This window comes from Eschrichtius robustus, chromosome 10 (genome assembly GCF_028021215.1).
Source record: "Eschrichtius robustus isolate mEscRob2 chromosome 10, mEscRob2.pri, whole genome shotgun sequence".
NCBI lineage: Eukaryota > Metazoa > Chordata > Mammalia > Artiodactyla > Eschrichtiidae > Eschrichtius > Eschrichtius robustus.
Window position 1 is genome coordinate 53,795,188 of NC_090833.1, and position 15,400 is coordinate 53,810,587.

The window sequence follows — 15,400 nt, forward strand, 5'->3', positions numbered from 1 at the left end:
CCACGTTCACTGAAGCATTATCTACAATAGCCAAAAAACGAAACAAGCTAAGTGACCATCAATGGATGACTATATAACGAAGTTGTGACCTATCTATCTATCTATCTATCTATCTATCTATCTATCTATCTATCATCTATCCATCTATCTACCTATCTATCTATAATAAGAAATGAGGAAATCCTACCATTTGTGACAACATGGATGGACCTTGAAGGCATTATGCCTCAGATAGAGAAAGACAAATACTGTATGATCTCACTTATATGTAGAATCTAAAAAAAAAAAAAAAAACCCAAACAACAAAAACAACCCCACCAAACTCATAGAAAAAGAGATCAGATTTGTGGTTACTAGAGGTGGGGGGCTGGTGGAGGAACTGGAAGAAGGTGGTCAAAAGGTCAAACTTCCAGTTATAAGATAAATAAGTACTAGGGATGTAATATACAACATGATGACTACAATTAATACCGTGGTATGATATATAGGATAGTTGTTTAGAGTAAACTGTAAGAGTTCTCATCACGAGGAGAAATCTTCCTTTTCTTTTTATTGTATCTATATTAGATGGTGAATGTTAACTAACCTCTTGTGGTAATCATTTCACAATATATGTAAATCAAACCATCATGTTGTACACCTTATTCTTATACAGTGATGTATGTCAACTATTTCTCAATAAAACTGGAAAAAAAAGAAAACTGAGGTTAAAAATAAAAGCAAACTTTTTAAAAAGTGAAAGGAAAAAAGAAAAACAGACAGTCAAGTTGTTTTTAACCAAGTCTCAAGGGAGTGCAGAATCCATTTGTTATTAAGCTTTTAGTCTTTCTGGCTATTTACTAAATTAGACGTAATAACGTTTATCCATCACTGTAAAAAGAGGGTGTTGCTCTCACTTTAGGAGGCTTGGGGCAGGTAGGCTCACTGCTGCTGTTCAAGCTCCTTTCTCCCTCTAATTCAGCCCCTGAAGGGTCTCCTTGATGCATCCTTCAAAAACACTGTGGGAAATACATTTTAGGGGCTGTTTCATCCCTGATGTTACGAAATTCCAGTGGTTCTCAACCACTACTGACAGTTTCTAATCATATATTTGTGTGGTTATTATATCACGAGCTCCATGAGGACAGGAACCACGTCTATCTTGTTAGCCATTATGGTGGCGAGCGTAAGACCTGACACACACTAGGTAATCAACTAAAACAAAATTTTTTTCTAATGAATTAGGGGTATGTTAGACCAGGAGTCACCACTACTACCCACAGGCAGATCTGGCCCACTACCTCTTTTTGCACGGCCTGCAAGCTAAGAGTGGTTTTTATATTTTTACAAGATTAGGAAAAATAAAAAGAAGAATGATATAACTTGACACATGAAAATTAAATTAAATAAAATTACATTACAGTATTCATCAATTGTTTTATTGAAACATTAAAAAAAACAAAAAGGACTAATAAGGAAATTTCAAAATGCAATTTAAACACACACTTTTGAAAAATGTGCTCTGCCTGGTCCCATGCTTCCCACTGTGCCTGGCATCCCTCTTCCATGATATCCGTTCAGTTGATTTGTACAGAGACATGGATGAAATGAGACTCCATAATGATACTGCTAATAACCACGACGGTGATAACAGTAGCTAGAGAATGTCAGGCACTGTGCTAATGCTTCTATTGATTTTCTCATTCAATTCTCATAATATCTTCACTAGGGACTATTATTACCTATAATTTTATAGGTGAAGAAAATGAAGTAGAGAAAGATCAGGTAATTTGTGATCGTAGGCAGAATGGCCTTTCAGAAGTGTCTACATCCTACTCCCTGAACACTTGGGAATATGTTACTTTACATGGCAAAAGGACTTTGTAAATGTGATTAAATTAAGGATCCTGAGATGGAGAGATTATCGTAGATTATCCTAGCGGGCCAATATAATTGCAAGGATCTTTATATGACAGAAGCAGGAGGGTCAGAGTCAGAGAAGAAGTGATGATTCAGAAGTCAGAGTGATACAGCCACCAGCCAAGTAATGTGGGCAGCCTCTAAAAGGCTGGAAAAGGCAAAGAATGGATTCTCCCTTAGAACCCCCAGAAAGGACACAGTTCTGTAACACCTTGATTTTACCCCATAAAACCCATTTCAGATTTCTGACTTCCAGAACTGTAAGGTAATAAATATGTACTGTTTTAAGCCACTGAGTTTGTGTTACTTTGTTACAGCAATTAGGAAACTAATACACTTGTCAAGGTCACGTGGCCATTAGGCCATGGATCAAGGATAAAACCCCACACCGTGTGATTCCAGAATCTGCATCATCAATTTTAATCCTGGCAAAGGTGTTTAGCGCCTGCCTCCCCTACTGGAAAGAGAGTATTGAGTGAGATGAAGAGGCATCAATACTCTCTCCCAAGTTGCCTTCTTGCCTCATCCATCACCAATCCAGCTACAAGTAGGGTTATATCCTAGGTGGGGTTTTGTGGCAAATGGGGTGGCATTCCACGTGGACTACTTTAAACTGCTCCTATGTTAAGTGTGTTTCTAGTTGATTTTGCCAATGGAGGAAGGTTTCCTTCTTACATGGCAGACCTATCTGCCTGTTTAAGTGCTTCACAATAGATTTCTTTCTTTTTTTTCTTTTTAATTTATTTTTGGCTGCGATGGGTCTTTGTTGCTGCGTGCGGGCTTTCTCTAGTTGCAGCGAGCAGGGTCTACTCTTTGTTGCAGTGCATGGGCTTCTCATTGCGGTGGCTTCTCTTGTTGCAGAGCACAGGCTCTAGGAGTGCAGGCTTCAGTAGTTGTGGCATGCGGGCTCAGTAGCTGTGGCTCATGGGCTCTAAAGCACAGGCTCAGTAGTTGTGACACACGGGCTTAGTTGCTCTGCGGCACGTGGGATCTTCCCGGACCAGGAATCGAAACCGTGTCTGCTGCATTGGCAGGCGGATTCTTAACCACTGCGCCACCAGGGAAGTCCCCACAATAGATTTCTTCAGAAGAAAAAGATGTTTTTCCTCCTGGCTCCTGTATGAACTATCTACAGGGGTAGGTGCTCCAGCTTCTAGACAAACACATTCATCTCTTCACCTCCAAAGACACCACTAGTCACTGCTTACCTGGATGTTGAAGAAGGAGGTGGCAGTGAAGGACTGTGTCTCATGAGCCGTGTCCCATCCTCACGACCTAACTTCTCCAAGGTTCTTCCTCATCTGTAATGTGGAGATGATATTATCTGCTCCAAGCACCTCAAAAACTCTTCCTGAAGAACTATGAGTTTATAGATGTGGAAATGCAACCTAAATTCTAAAACTTCAACTTTGCAAAATGTGTATTATTATTTCCTTAACAGATCCGTTATTGCCACCTTTTAACTTTATTGTCAGTTCAAAAATAAAGAACTGTTGATGGGGCTGGATGGAATTTTGTGACTCAGGCTTTTGGTGTCTGTGGGAGAGTGACAATGGAGAAGTTAGCTATTGGAGACACTAAAGAAATTAGAGAAAAATCCTAGCTCGAAGGATAAACTCACGTTAGAAAACTTCAAAGTATACAGTCTTTCTCGTGTTCAAGATTAAAAATTAGAAGTACCTTTTCAACAAATGGCCTTCAAAGCATTTGTGAAGAGATTATCAACATATTTAAGGTGAGGAATCCCATAAGAATCCAAGGGTTTTTAAAAAATCTCATTGTTGGCTGTAAGAGGTGAAAAAGGAGAAGAGGAGCATTTCATTTCTCTTCATCTTTAAGGATTCAAGTCAAATTGCAACTCTTCTCTGATGGTTCCGTAACCAGCCCAGCTGATGGGAATTGTTCCTTGCGGTGACATTTCTCGTCTCTGCCATTCAGATGCACTTGGCATTCACTGTCCTATGGCAAGAATCTCACTTGTGTGAAATCCAATTGGATGACAAACTGCTTGAGGGGAGCAATCACATCTTATATGTACCTTGTGTCCTCACAGACCTTAGAATAGTACAAAGCACATCAGATCAGATGATGGACTGAGTTTCTAGAAAATCGTTGCCCACCCCTAAAGCACACATAACATATTTACCCTGTGACCTTGCCTGTGCTTTTAGTATCATCCCATTTGCTCCACCAATTCAACCTTCTTCCTTGATTTACCATTATATCTTTATTCTCCATCAGCTTCCTGTCTATAGACCAAAGTGAGGATCCTGCATCTTGATTTTGCAGTACTTGCTGTGTGGCGTACCATAAAGATCCTTCCTTCAGGACCAAGGCGTCATTCCCCCAGCTGCTGGAAATGTTGCCAGATGATGCTTCTCAGGTGAGTTTTGGTCTACGAACTTCCCTCGGCCCAAGAGAGCCACCTTACCCAAAGTTACACTCCTTCCTGAGGAAGTGTATATTTAAAAATGTGAAATATAAAGGCCCTTGCCTCAGGTGGTTCAACTCTGATGGGTTTCCCCAGCTCAAGAATCCCCTGTGGGATTGCCTGAGCCCTTTATTCCAACTACATTTCAGCTTAACTCCTCTACCCAATTCTATCTTATTTCCTTCACAGGTCAGGTTCCTGAGAGCCTTCTGCAATAAACTTCCTGCGTGCAAATCTGTGCATTAGAGTCTGTTTCTTAGGGAACCTGTTCTATGCCAGATCTTACACATAAATAAGGGAAAGACAAACAATGCCCACAGCAAGAGGGATTGGGGAGGGCTGCCTCACCTAACATCACACCAGTCTGACCTGGCCATGGCTGCCAATACCTGGCAGTGAACACAGCCACCAGCCTGGCCATCACATGCCAGAAAAGTGACGTATGGCCACCTGTGTCCTCTTCATCAGTGCTACCCACTAGAACGTTCTTTGATGAGGGACATATTCCGTATTTTCACTGTTCAATATGATAGCCACTAGCTACTTGTGGCCACTGAGCACTTGAAATGCAGCTAGTGCGACTAAGAAATTTAATTTGACGAAGTGAGAGAGTAGCATTGACATATACACACTACCAAATGTAAAATGGATGGCTAGTGGGAAACTGCTGCATAGCACAGGGAGATCAGCTCGATGCTTTGTGACGACCTAGAGGGGTGGGATAGGGAGGGAGACTCAAAAGGGAGGGGATATGGGGATATGCGTATACATATAGCTGATTCACTTTGTTATACAGCAGAAACTAACACAACATTGTAAGCAATTATATTACAATAAAGATATTTTAAAAATTAGTTTATATTTACATGTAAATAGCCACACGCCTAGTGGCTACCATAATGGACAGAGCAGCCTTAGATTATGAATCCAGCAGGTCTAGAAAGGCAGCGTCACAATAGCTCCAATTCCACCTGCCTTTACCTCCACCATCCATGACCTAGAAATACTTGGTCTGACTCCTTAAAAGTCATCCTAATGAAGCATATATAGGAACTGTGTACTAGTAAAGTCTAATTGTTAAGTGGCCCAATAATTATTATGAACATTGTTAAATCTAAGAGCCAGAGAGCTTTGTTGTAAGTTTAAATTGACTACAACACATAAATCTATTCGTGATTGCTTACCCTCATAGTCTTTTAATCTCCTTGCCCTTCAAGGAATTTATCATCTAGATGGAGAGACATGACATGCATTCGTGCACAATTTTAAGTTAAGAAATAGCCTCCCCTTGACTATATATACATGTATACATTTGATTAATGCCTTTTTCCCCCATTTGGTCTGTATGATTTGAGGGCTTCAGCTTTATGTTTCATAATAAGAAAAAAAAGCAAGAGATAGCTGCCCTTTAGAGGTGGGCAGGCTCATGGGTTGGGAACCCACGGGAGATCTTTAGTTCTGCCCTGTTCCTTGGACAAGAATGATCTCTTGTTACTGACCCAGAAATGTCAGATGTGGCCCAGGGTGAAAGCAGATGGCTGCACCTGGGCAGGTTCATGACCACCCTGCAAAAAATGACTAAATGTGCATGCCCTCCAGACAAGGAGTCATACACATCATCTCGTCATCTGAGGTCAGCCCTTACAAAAATCAGTTTGAGCCACTGAACGCGACTGAAACTGAATTCTATGCAAGCTGAAAATATTGTTTACTTAAAGCCCAGAAGCCTTTCATGAGAAGAATCCAGGGACAGGCAATGGTAGTTAAATTTATGCATTTTTCTTTCTTGTTACAATTTTATATTTTCCGAACAATTTAATGAAGACTCCAGAGAAAAGAATTAAATGTCTGCTGGTTCAATTACCAAATATGAAAAGGTGGAAAGTAGCACCGTGTACTGTGCGCCGAGAGGCTATTGAAGCCTATTCTTGGAGTGAAAATCTTTTGTGTGCTGCTTACACTCGCCTTTGCCACCCACAAATTGTACAGACGAGTGTCGACAGAAGCAGCAGAAACCAAGAGCTGGTGCAGATCATCCTCCGCAAGGGTGAAAGGCCTGGCCCACAGGGGGACATCTCATGAGACCCATGGCAGCAGCCAGGAGCACGGCGGAGGCCACGGGTTCCATCAGGAGGGACCAGGCTGTCCTTAAAGCCACGGTTTCCATCAGGAGGGACCAGGCTGTCCTTAAAGCCATCCTTTGAGAAGATTCTAACCATCCCTGGCCCTGAATGCATTCTTAACTAGCCTGTCCTTAGGGCCACATGCCGGGAAGGCCTCAGGGGCAAAGGAGACTTGGCAGCAAGGGTTTCAAGGATGCCTTACAGTCCCCACAACATTTGGAAAGCTACCCCTGCCCACGCCCCATTACCCCCCCCGCCCCCCGCCCTAGCCATACACAGAAAAGAAGGATTACAGAAATACAAAAATCCTCCATAGAAGCTAAAACCAAAGATAAAATCAAGCTCTGATGCTTCAGAATTCTTTGGAACATTGGTTTTAACGCTTTAAAAATCAAGTCTCCCTGGAAATACTAAGCAAGGAAAGAGGCAGTTAAGTGTAGACTCTTCTCGCCTCAACGCCCATGGTGACAGTGTATCTCTCCTCACGCTGGGGCCTCCCCAAAACCTTTTATTCAGTAACATCAAAAGACTCAATGGACAAGTCATTGTACAGCTTCTTTTTCACCTTTAAATTCTTCTTGGTTTATATAACAGAATGGTCTCGTTCTTAGGAAATCCACACTGAAACGTATAAGGATAAAGGGCTATGATGTATATAACTAACCCATAGAAAAAAAGTGTGTGTGTTTCTATCTACATATATGTAAAAAATATATACGTATGTATACATATTTGGGTATGTGTGTGTTCAGGTATGGTGAGAAGGGAGCAAGAGTAAATGATACAGCAAATGGGGTAAAATGTGAACAACACGTGGATCTAGGTAAAGAGCATTTGGGTAGCCTTTGAATTATTTTTATTTTTACAACTTATCTGTAAGTTTGAAATTAGGTCCACGCTTTAAATAGTTTAAAATAGTTTCAAAGTTTAAAACAATACAAAGTTTTACAATTTTAAGTTCCTTCCCTTTTCTTCTCTGTATTGGCTTCTTGCTAGAGACCCTTACAATTATCCAGCGGACCCTCTGGGTAAAAGTGTCCATGAGGGTAGCCCCGCTCTGCGAGTAGCCAACAGTCCTGCTGATGTGTTTAATCAGGCTGAGAATTCTCTTGGAGAAACCAATCACACACACAGTTCCAGAGCGGCCCCTCCCACGGTGTGCTGGTGATTACTGGGAGTGTGTGTTGGGACACAGTTCTGAGGGAGACAGGACTATGTCTAGGGAATGCACCACTAGCTCGCTCTTCCTCTCTTCCCTTAAAATACTACAACCAAGGGTATGAAATTTTTAAAAATAACTATCAAGTGTGTCTCAAACCACCTTAAATACATGAGAAAACCAACCATATGAGAAAGAGGAAATCTCTAAATTAATGCCTTTCTCCCTCTCTCTCTCTCTCTTTTTGGTGTCTGATACAAGAGACAACAACAAGATCAATCTCTTATTAGAACAGAAGCTCTCTGAATATAGGAATACACCTTCGTCATCTCTGTTTCTCCTGTATCCCCCAAGAAACAGACTTGTGGGATGCAAGTGAATGAAGATGTGATTAAATGAATGGGCAACACCTGAGACACAGTTCTACCCTCAACTCCTCACCCTTAAGACTGCATTTTGAGATCTATTAAAATCGAAGCAGAGGCATTTTTATCTATGGGTTCTCTCTATATAAGCTTGTATTTTCCTCTTTTCTTGTTTAGAATTCCACATTTAAATCTTATTTAGAACTCCATAAAGAGAAAAGGTGAGGTACAAAACCGGGAGAAGACATTTTTCACATGTATAACTGAATAGAATTAATATCCAGAATATAGAAATCATTTCTACAAATGAATTAGAGTTAGTATAACAATTCAAAAGAAAAACTGTCAAAAAAATTGGAACAGGTATTTCACAGAAGAGAAAGTACAAATGGCCAAACACTGTGCAAAGATACTCAAAGTCATTAGTGAGTAGAAAATACAAATTAAAACCACAAATACGTAATAAACACCAGATTGGCAAGAATTCCAAAGCCTGACAGTATCAAGTGTTGACAAAGTTGGAGAACAATGGCACTCTCGTTAACTGCTGGAGGGAGTGAAAATTGGAACAACCACTTTGGAAAACAATTTGGCATCACAGAACAGAGGTGAAGGTATACATGCCCTATTACCCAACAATTCTACTCTTGGGTATATACTGAGAAACTCCAGCACAGATGCAGTGGGGAGTGTGTATAAGAATATTCATAATAATATTTTTATAATGGAAGCCATCCAAAGTCCATCAACAGCTCAGTGCACTGAGCGTTTCATGTAATAGAACACTATCCAGCACTGAAGAGGAATAAACAATGGCTGTATGCATCAACAAAATGACCCTCAGGAGAATCATGCTGGGTGAAAAAAGCAAATTATAGGATACATACATTACGATTCCATTTATGGAAAGTTCATAAAGGATATGTTTTTAGGGATAGAAACATATGCGGTAAAACTATAAAGAACAGCGAGAACATGATTAACAGAAATTCAAGACAGTGGTTACCTCTATTTAGGGCAGAAAAGAGAAGTGATCAGGACAAGACACATGAGCCTTTAATGGAAATGCTAATGGCCTATCTCTTAAAAGACATAGTTGGGACTTCCCTGGCTGTCCAGTGGTTAAGACTCCACATTTCCACTGCAGGGGACGTGGGTTGGATCCCTGGTGAGGGAACTAGGATCCCGCAAGCCACGTGGCATGGCCAAAAAAAAAAAAAAAAAAAAGACGCAGTGGACACACGTTCATTGTATTGTAGTTCTTGACACATCTTACAAACGTACACATTTGTACACATTTTACAAATATTAAAATGTACACATCTTACAAATATTCTTTTGTGTGCCCCTAATAGTTAATAAAAATGACTCTTAAGAATTGGTACATAAGCAAATGACCAAAAATATTTTATCCAAGACTTGTTGGAAGAAGAGAGTGTAACAACATGCCAGCCATCAGGCCCTGGCAGTCTTTCCTTCCGAACATGCCATACTGTCTACTGGTCTCTGGCCCCTTCTGGGTCATTCAATCCAAAACCAACCATCACTCAGAGCTAGCACTTGTCCCAGGTCGGAGGAAAGTTTCAGGCTGTTCCTCAGAAGCAGCAGCCCAGCGTCCCTCTCTATCTGCCATTCTATCCCTCATTTAAATGCAGGCATCCCCCAGGTGTGAATGACAAGCACATTACCTTGTGAGTGCACGTGCGCACACACATCCAGCTCTGCAGCTTGACTGGGTTGTTATTACATCCAAATATTACTGAAAGCTATTATTACTTGACTCTTGACTTTGACTTATTCTCCAATATTTGTACACATTTTATAATGATAATGGAGTACCATATTTAGAACAAAGCATCTCCCTGTCCTCCAATCAGAACCTGAAATCTGAAAAAGCTCCCTGAAGCACAGACATCTGTCCATGCTCCAACTACAACCATGTAGCAACAGTCCCTTAAACCAAAATTGAAATTTAAAGTGAGTGGTGCAGTTACTGTCAGTACAGCATTTAAGAAAAAAAATAAACCTAGCTCCAGGGATGTCTGACTCCTCACCTCAGCAGGTCATTAAAGATAAGATAGCATTATCTCCCCCAGGCCCAAGAAAGTTTTGTTATAATTTTAGTATCGTGAAATTTTTAAAATAATTGTTTTCATATCAATTACTACAGGGAAGGCGGGCTCTTTCAGCAGTAACATCCCAACAGGAAAAAAAAATCAGACTGGTAAAACAAAAATTCTTCTAGATTGACCTATGTGGAAGGTCAATCACTTAGTCCCCTGAAGGTCCATCCACTCAGTCCCCTGAAGTTTACTGAAGACCTAGTTAGTAACTGCTGTAAAAGTACAACCACTTACCTCAGCATATTGTGCTACTGAACTGGCCTCAACTGCATAGACTCTCCGAGCTCCGGCCTGCACAGCAAAAAATGACAGTATTCCTGATCCACAACCAACATCCAGAACAACCTGGAAGGAAAGGAAGAGACAAAAAAGGGGTGAAAACACAAACTGGAGCTTAGTTGTTGGCATCATGCCAACTTTGAGCATTGCGATCAGACAAAGTACTAGCTTTGATTTTTACAAGTGGTCTTACCTTGGCCAAGTTATGAATCTCTGTGAGACTTCTTTTTCTCCTACGTTAAATGGGGTTAATAATACCCACCTTTTAAGGTTTACTGTGGGGATCAGTATGAAGTGTATACAAAGCACTTAGTGTATAATTGGTGTTTTTCAAATTATTGTTATTATCACTACAGTTTCTTTGTTAACATGGTTTACTTTTAGGATGTTTAGGGCCAAGAAAAGTAGTGGGTCATGAATGAATTTGCTTACCCTACCTGTCAGCATGAACAAAATGAAAACTGTCTCAAATAATTTTTAGCATTATATACATATATACATATGTATATGCATATTATATGTATATGTATATGTGTGTGTATATATATTCAGGAAAAACTGAAGATAGTCTTTAAAAATCCAAAAGTGAGATATGTGCTTTTTGTTTCAGGCCCCCTCCAAAAAGTTGGGGAGGTTTATATGGAGGGTAGGAGGGTATTAAGACAGTGGACACATAGAATTTACAGAAACTTCTTTCCAGAAACTTCTATTCTCTGTGTTCAGACCTAGGACTTAAATCAAGAAGACCACCATTCACTGGCACAAAGGGACCAACCAACATTTGGACCTGCACGCTGTGAGGAAGAGGAGGACAGTATGGACTGGGCCCCTGGCCCCATGCACAGCTGAAGCTGAGGTCTGAAGCTCAGTCTGATCGCTGAAATCTCAGGCTCCTGTATTTCCGTCTCATCAGTGACTTTTATTCTTAGCATCTTTTAGCACTAGCTTTGAGCAAGGCATTTCACTTGGCTCTAAATCCTCACAATAAATGTATGAATAGATAGCCTTATTATGGCCACTTGTGAGATGACAAACTGAAAATCAGAGACATTGAATGAGCCCAAGTTCACCTAGCAGTAAGTAGGGGAGCCAGGAGTTGAATCTGGGCACTTCTGCCTTCCAAGCTCACGTTCTATAAAATCACACGTTGATTATTTAATTTCACTTTTATAAATCTGATATTTTAACCCAGCAATACCAATAGGCAATGAATGACAAGTAAACAAAGTATTACTTTTTTCAGGAAAATTTATAATAGTTTTTTTTTTTTTACTTTGATAGTAGGAAAATTTTTCCAAAAAATAGGAAATATCAGAGGTTGTGCATGTGTGTATCTGTGTTTTAATTGCAGTATCACACTGTGCTGACACAGCTACGGTGCCATTATTCTAAGAGAACATGCTGTTAGTAATGGGTTCACGGTGCTCACTTATATTAATCCTAGAGCTGTGGCTCTATTCCATATGGTCTCCTAGGGTTTGGATAATTAGGAGCATTACTAATTTAAAATGTCACCCAGTCTCTGGAATTTGCTGTCAGGCTGTCTATACTTTTAGAAATACCACTATTCACTTCTCCTCATCTTCCCTAGGAAATACTTCATCTTCACATGGTCCTGGTTTATTGCAAGAATACCCATGACTGCTGTCTAGAGAGAGGAGGCTGTAGGTTGGAGAGTGCAATCCATGGTCCCCTAAAAAGATGCACCACATCCAGAAGAACCTTTCCAGAGCCTTCTTCAATTAAAAATATAATAGGACTTCCCTAGTGGCGCAGTGGTTAAGAATCCACCTGCCAATGCAGGGGACATGAGTTCGAGCCCTGGTCCGGGAGGATCCCACATTCCACAGAGCGGCTGAGCCCGTGTGCCACAACTATTGAGCCTGTGCTCTAGAGCTTGCGAGCCACAACAGCTGAGCCCGCGTGCCACAACTACTGAAGCCCACACGCCTAGAGGCCATGCTCCGCAACAAGAGAAGCCCCCGCAATGAGAAGTCCCCGCTCGCCGCAACTGGAGAAAGCTCGTGCAGAGCAACGAAGACCCAACGCAGCCAAAAATAAATAAATTAATAAATTAATTTAAAAATATAATACCTTAGATACTATGCTCAGTCCAAAATATGGATACAAAATTAAGATACAATAGAAATTGCACCTGCTTGCTCTGGTGACAGGTGTCCTAGAAATGTGTGAAGGGAACACTTTGTCTCTTTTATTAGGGTGTCATGAAGCACATCTTAGAGCAGTGTTTTTCAGTTCTCTTGATCCTGCAGACTAAAAACCAAAGAAACGTTTTACCACTGGGAGAGAGACATCAGACAGAGGGAATGGGGAGAGAGAGAAAAATTCAGAGATGGGAGGCAGCCTGATATGGTTCAGCTTTTTGCCAAATTAGGCCTTTTGGTAGGAAGATGCACTGACAGGCCCAGACCCTACCTAGAGAAGAGTTAAAAAATTATAAACTGTTGTCCAAATACCTTATTTCGATAACTAATTTCAAGCCAAAACAACCTTATTCATTTGGCTATTTCAAAACAGAGCATAGCCCTTGAAAAAGAATCTGATCTTTTGCTAGCATTATCCAGATAATGCCATCTGTTTCCCGCTTGTGTGTATATTTAAAAAGTTAACAAGTGAATTTTCAGTCTGGGGCTTGTAGGAGAGGGAGAGGAGAGGGAGGGACATTCTGCCCCGTCTACGTAAGCCATGAAATGTTGGAAACAAAGCTGAGGAAGGCTGAGAATTCATTCTCTGGTGAAAAACAAACAAGTCCAAGCAAGTATTTAGGCTCGAATGGAAATACACTCCTTCAGCCCTTTCCAGCTGGGGTTTCCCAGACTAGGAGAAGACAGGACATTAATGCAGATAATTCTGTTACACTGTCTCATCTGGCACCTCAGGAAGCCTTGGAGCTGCCTCTCATCACGTTTTCTTGTCCTCACAGAAGATTATATTGAGCCCATTTTTTATTCTACCATTGGTAGGCCATCACAGAACTGGGTATGTTTGAGGACCTTGGCAGACATTAAGTTATACTTTCTTATCCTAGGGAAAAGTATCTCACCTCAGACAGAGGCAAAAGAGAGTAATAAAATCCCTTTCCACGTGTAAAGCAGTTGCCAGTTTCCAAAGGACGTTCCCCTGACACTATGTATTTGAGCCTCATGCCCCTCTGGGATGGAGAGTACACAGTTATGTCCCCGTTGTACTGAGAAGGAAACAGGCTTGGAGAGACTGTTTCCAGCCCAAGGTAACACTACTGGCAAAGGGCAGAGCCGGATGAGGACCCAGTGCTCAGCTGTCTGTAGCACCATGGCCATCTTTCTGTGCAGCAGAAGATGGGAGGAAAGGGTGGACCGTGAAGAGATGTAAATCTGACCATACCACACCCTAAACACTTCCGATGGCTCCATGCTACTGGACTCTGGTTGGGATCACCCAAGAGAAAAGACAACAGGAGGTCAGAGGGAGTGAGGACAGTGAGGTCAGATGACTTATTCTCCTGGCTTCCTCCCTCCCGGGTCTCCATGCATTGGCTGTGTCCCCTCTACCAAAAGCCACAGCTCTTGCTGGGCTTCCATCTCTTATAGCTATGACTATTCTCTCAGGTTTCCAGCAACTACCCCTTCCCCCTCCCCCTTTAGGCCAAGGGGTGGTAACAGGTCCCCACTCTTGGTAGTGCCAGGGCGCTTCACCGTACCGTGTTGGTTCCCTTTACTCTGCCCACGTCACTGTAAATGGTCCTGTTATTTAACTCTTCTAAAACACCTTGTCGGGTGTGCCTTGCCTCTCCTGCAGGAACCCTGGCTGATACACCAACTCATCCTTCAGATCTCAAACAGCTCTCCCTCAGGGAAGACTTCCTTAGCCTTTGCTCCCCTCCCAGGTTAAGTAAGTAAAGTCCTCCAGCTCTATGCTTTCTTATCATCACCTACTCAAACCCTTCCTTCATAACATTCATCACAGTTATAATTTTTCATTCAAAGAGGCATTATTTGATTAATTTCTGCTCCCTCCCCTGGACTGCAAGCTTCATTAAAGGAGAGACCTCTATCTGCTTCTTGGTCACTACTGCATCCCTGATATAGCATGGGGTCTGGCACACAGTAAAAACACTCACTACATCTTTGTTAAACAAACTGAATAGATAAAAATGTGTCTCACTACCACAGGTAGGGAACAGATTCATGATCCAAAAGGTACAGCGCGAATCTGTTACCTCCCTGAGAAAAGTACCTTCTACCAGCGTAACACATCCTCTTCAATCTTGTGATCTGAAGCATCCTTCAAAGGATGACTTTCTTTGGACATTGCCATATTGTCATTACATTACAATCCAGTTAGCTCTGGTATACAATGTTCCTCTAGAGAGAGAATTCATCCTCAGCTTCCCCTGGATACACAGGCAGCAACTATAAAAATGGCTAATTTGGGGCTTATGTGGGGCAGCACCAGAAAATGGTATGAAATCCTTGCGAGGGCTAATGGGGAAAAGTCAACAATTGGTCCATGTAACAGTGGCCAAAAGTTCTGTGAATTTATTTGTAAATAAGGTTTTAAAAATATTAAAAATATAAGGTCATTTTGCTTGTACAGATGATTTTAATTACATGCTCTTATGGTTTCCTAGGCAAAGAAATCTTGCAAAATGTTTGAACAGGTCTAAAGAGCCCCAAGAGGGTTCAAAGCTATTTATTTGGACTCACTAGGCTAAAATTAACAAAGAACATCCAGGTCCTTAAGAAAACATGAAACAAAACTACCCTTGAATAATAAAGTAAAAATAAATATGTACCATTATTTTTATACTTATTATGTACTATGCTTGTTTAGTACTTTTACCTTATTTACTCATGATGACAACTATCTAATGTGGGTACCATTATTTTCTCCATGTTGCAGATAAAGAGACTGAGAATCAGATGGAGTTGAAGTCATACACTTAATAAATGGCAGAGATGAGATAAAAACAAATGTACCTAACTGAAACCCTATGCTCTTAGCCACTCCCTTCATTTTCA

General features: G+C 41.1%; 1 protein-coding gene across 1 annotated transcript in view; it reads right to left on the reverse strand.

Moving 5' to 3' along the window:
* Positions 1-15,400, reverse strand: part of LOC137770945 (histone-arginine methyltransferase CARM1-like) — a 257,766-nt gene that overhangs the window by 67,089 nt on the left and 175,277 nt on the right. Inside the window, exon 5 of the mRNA XM_068553985.1 lies at positions 10,335-10,445. Coding sequence (XP_068410086.1) covers positions 10,335-10,445 — 111 coding nt within the window. The remainder of the gene's footprint in view (positions 1-10,334; positions 10,446-15,400) is intronic.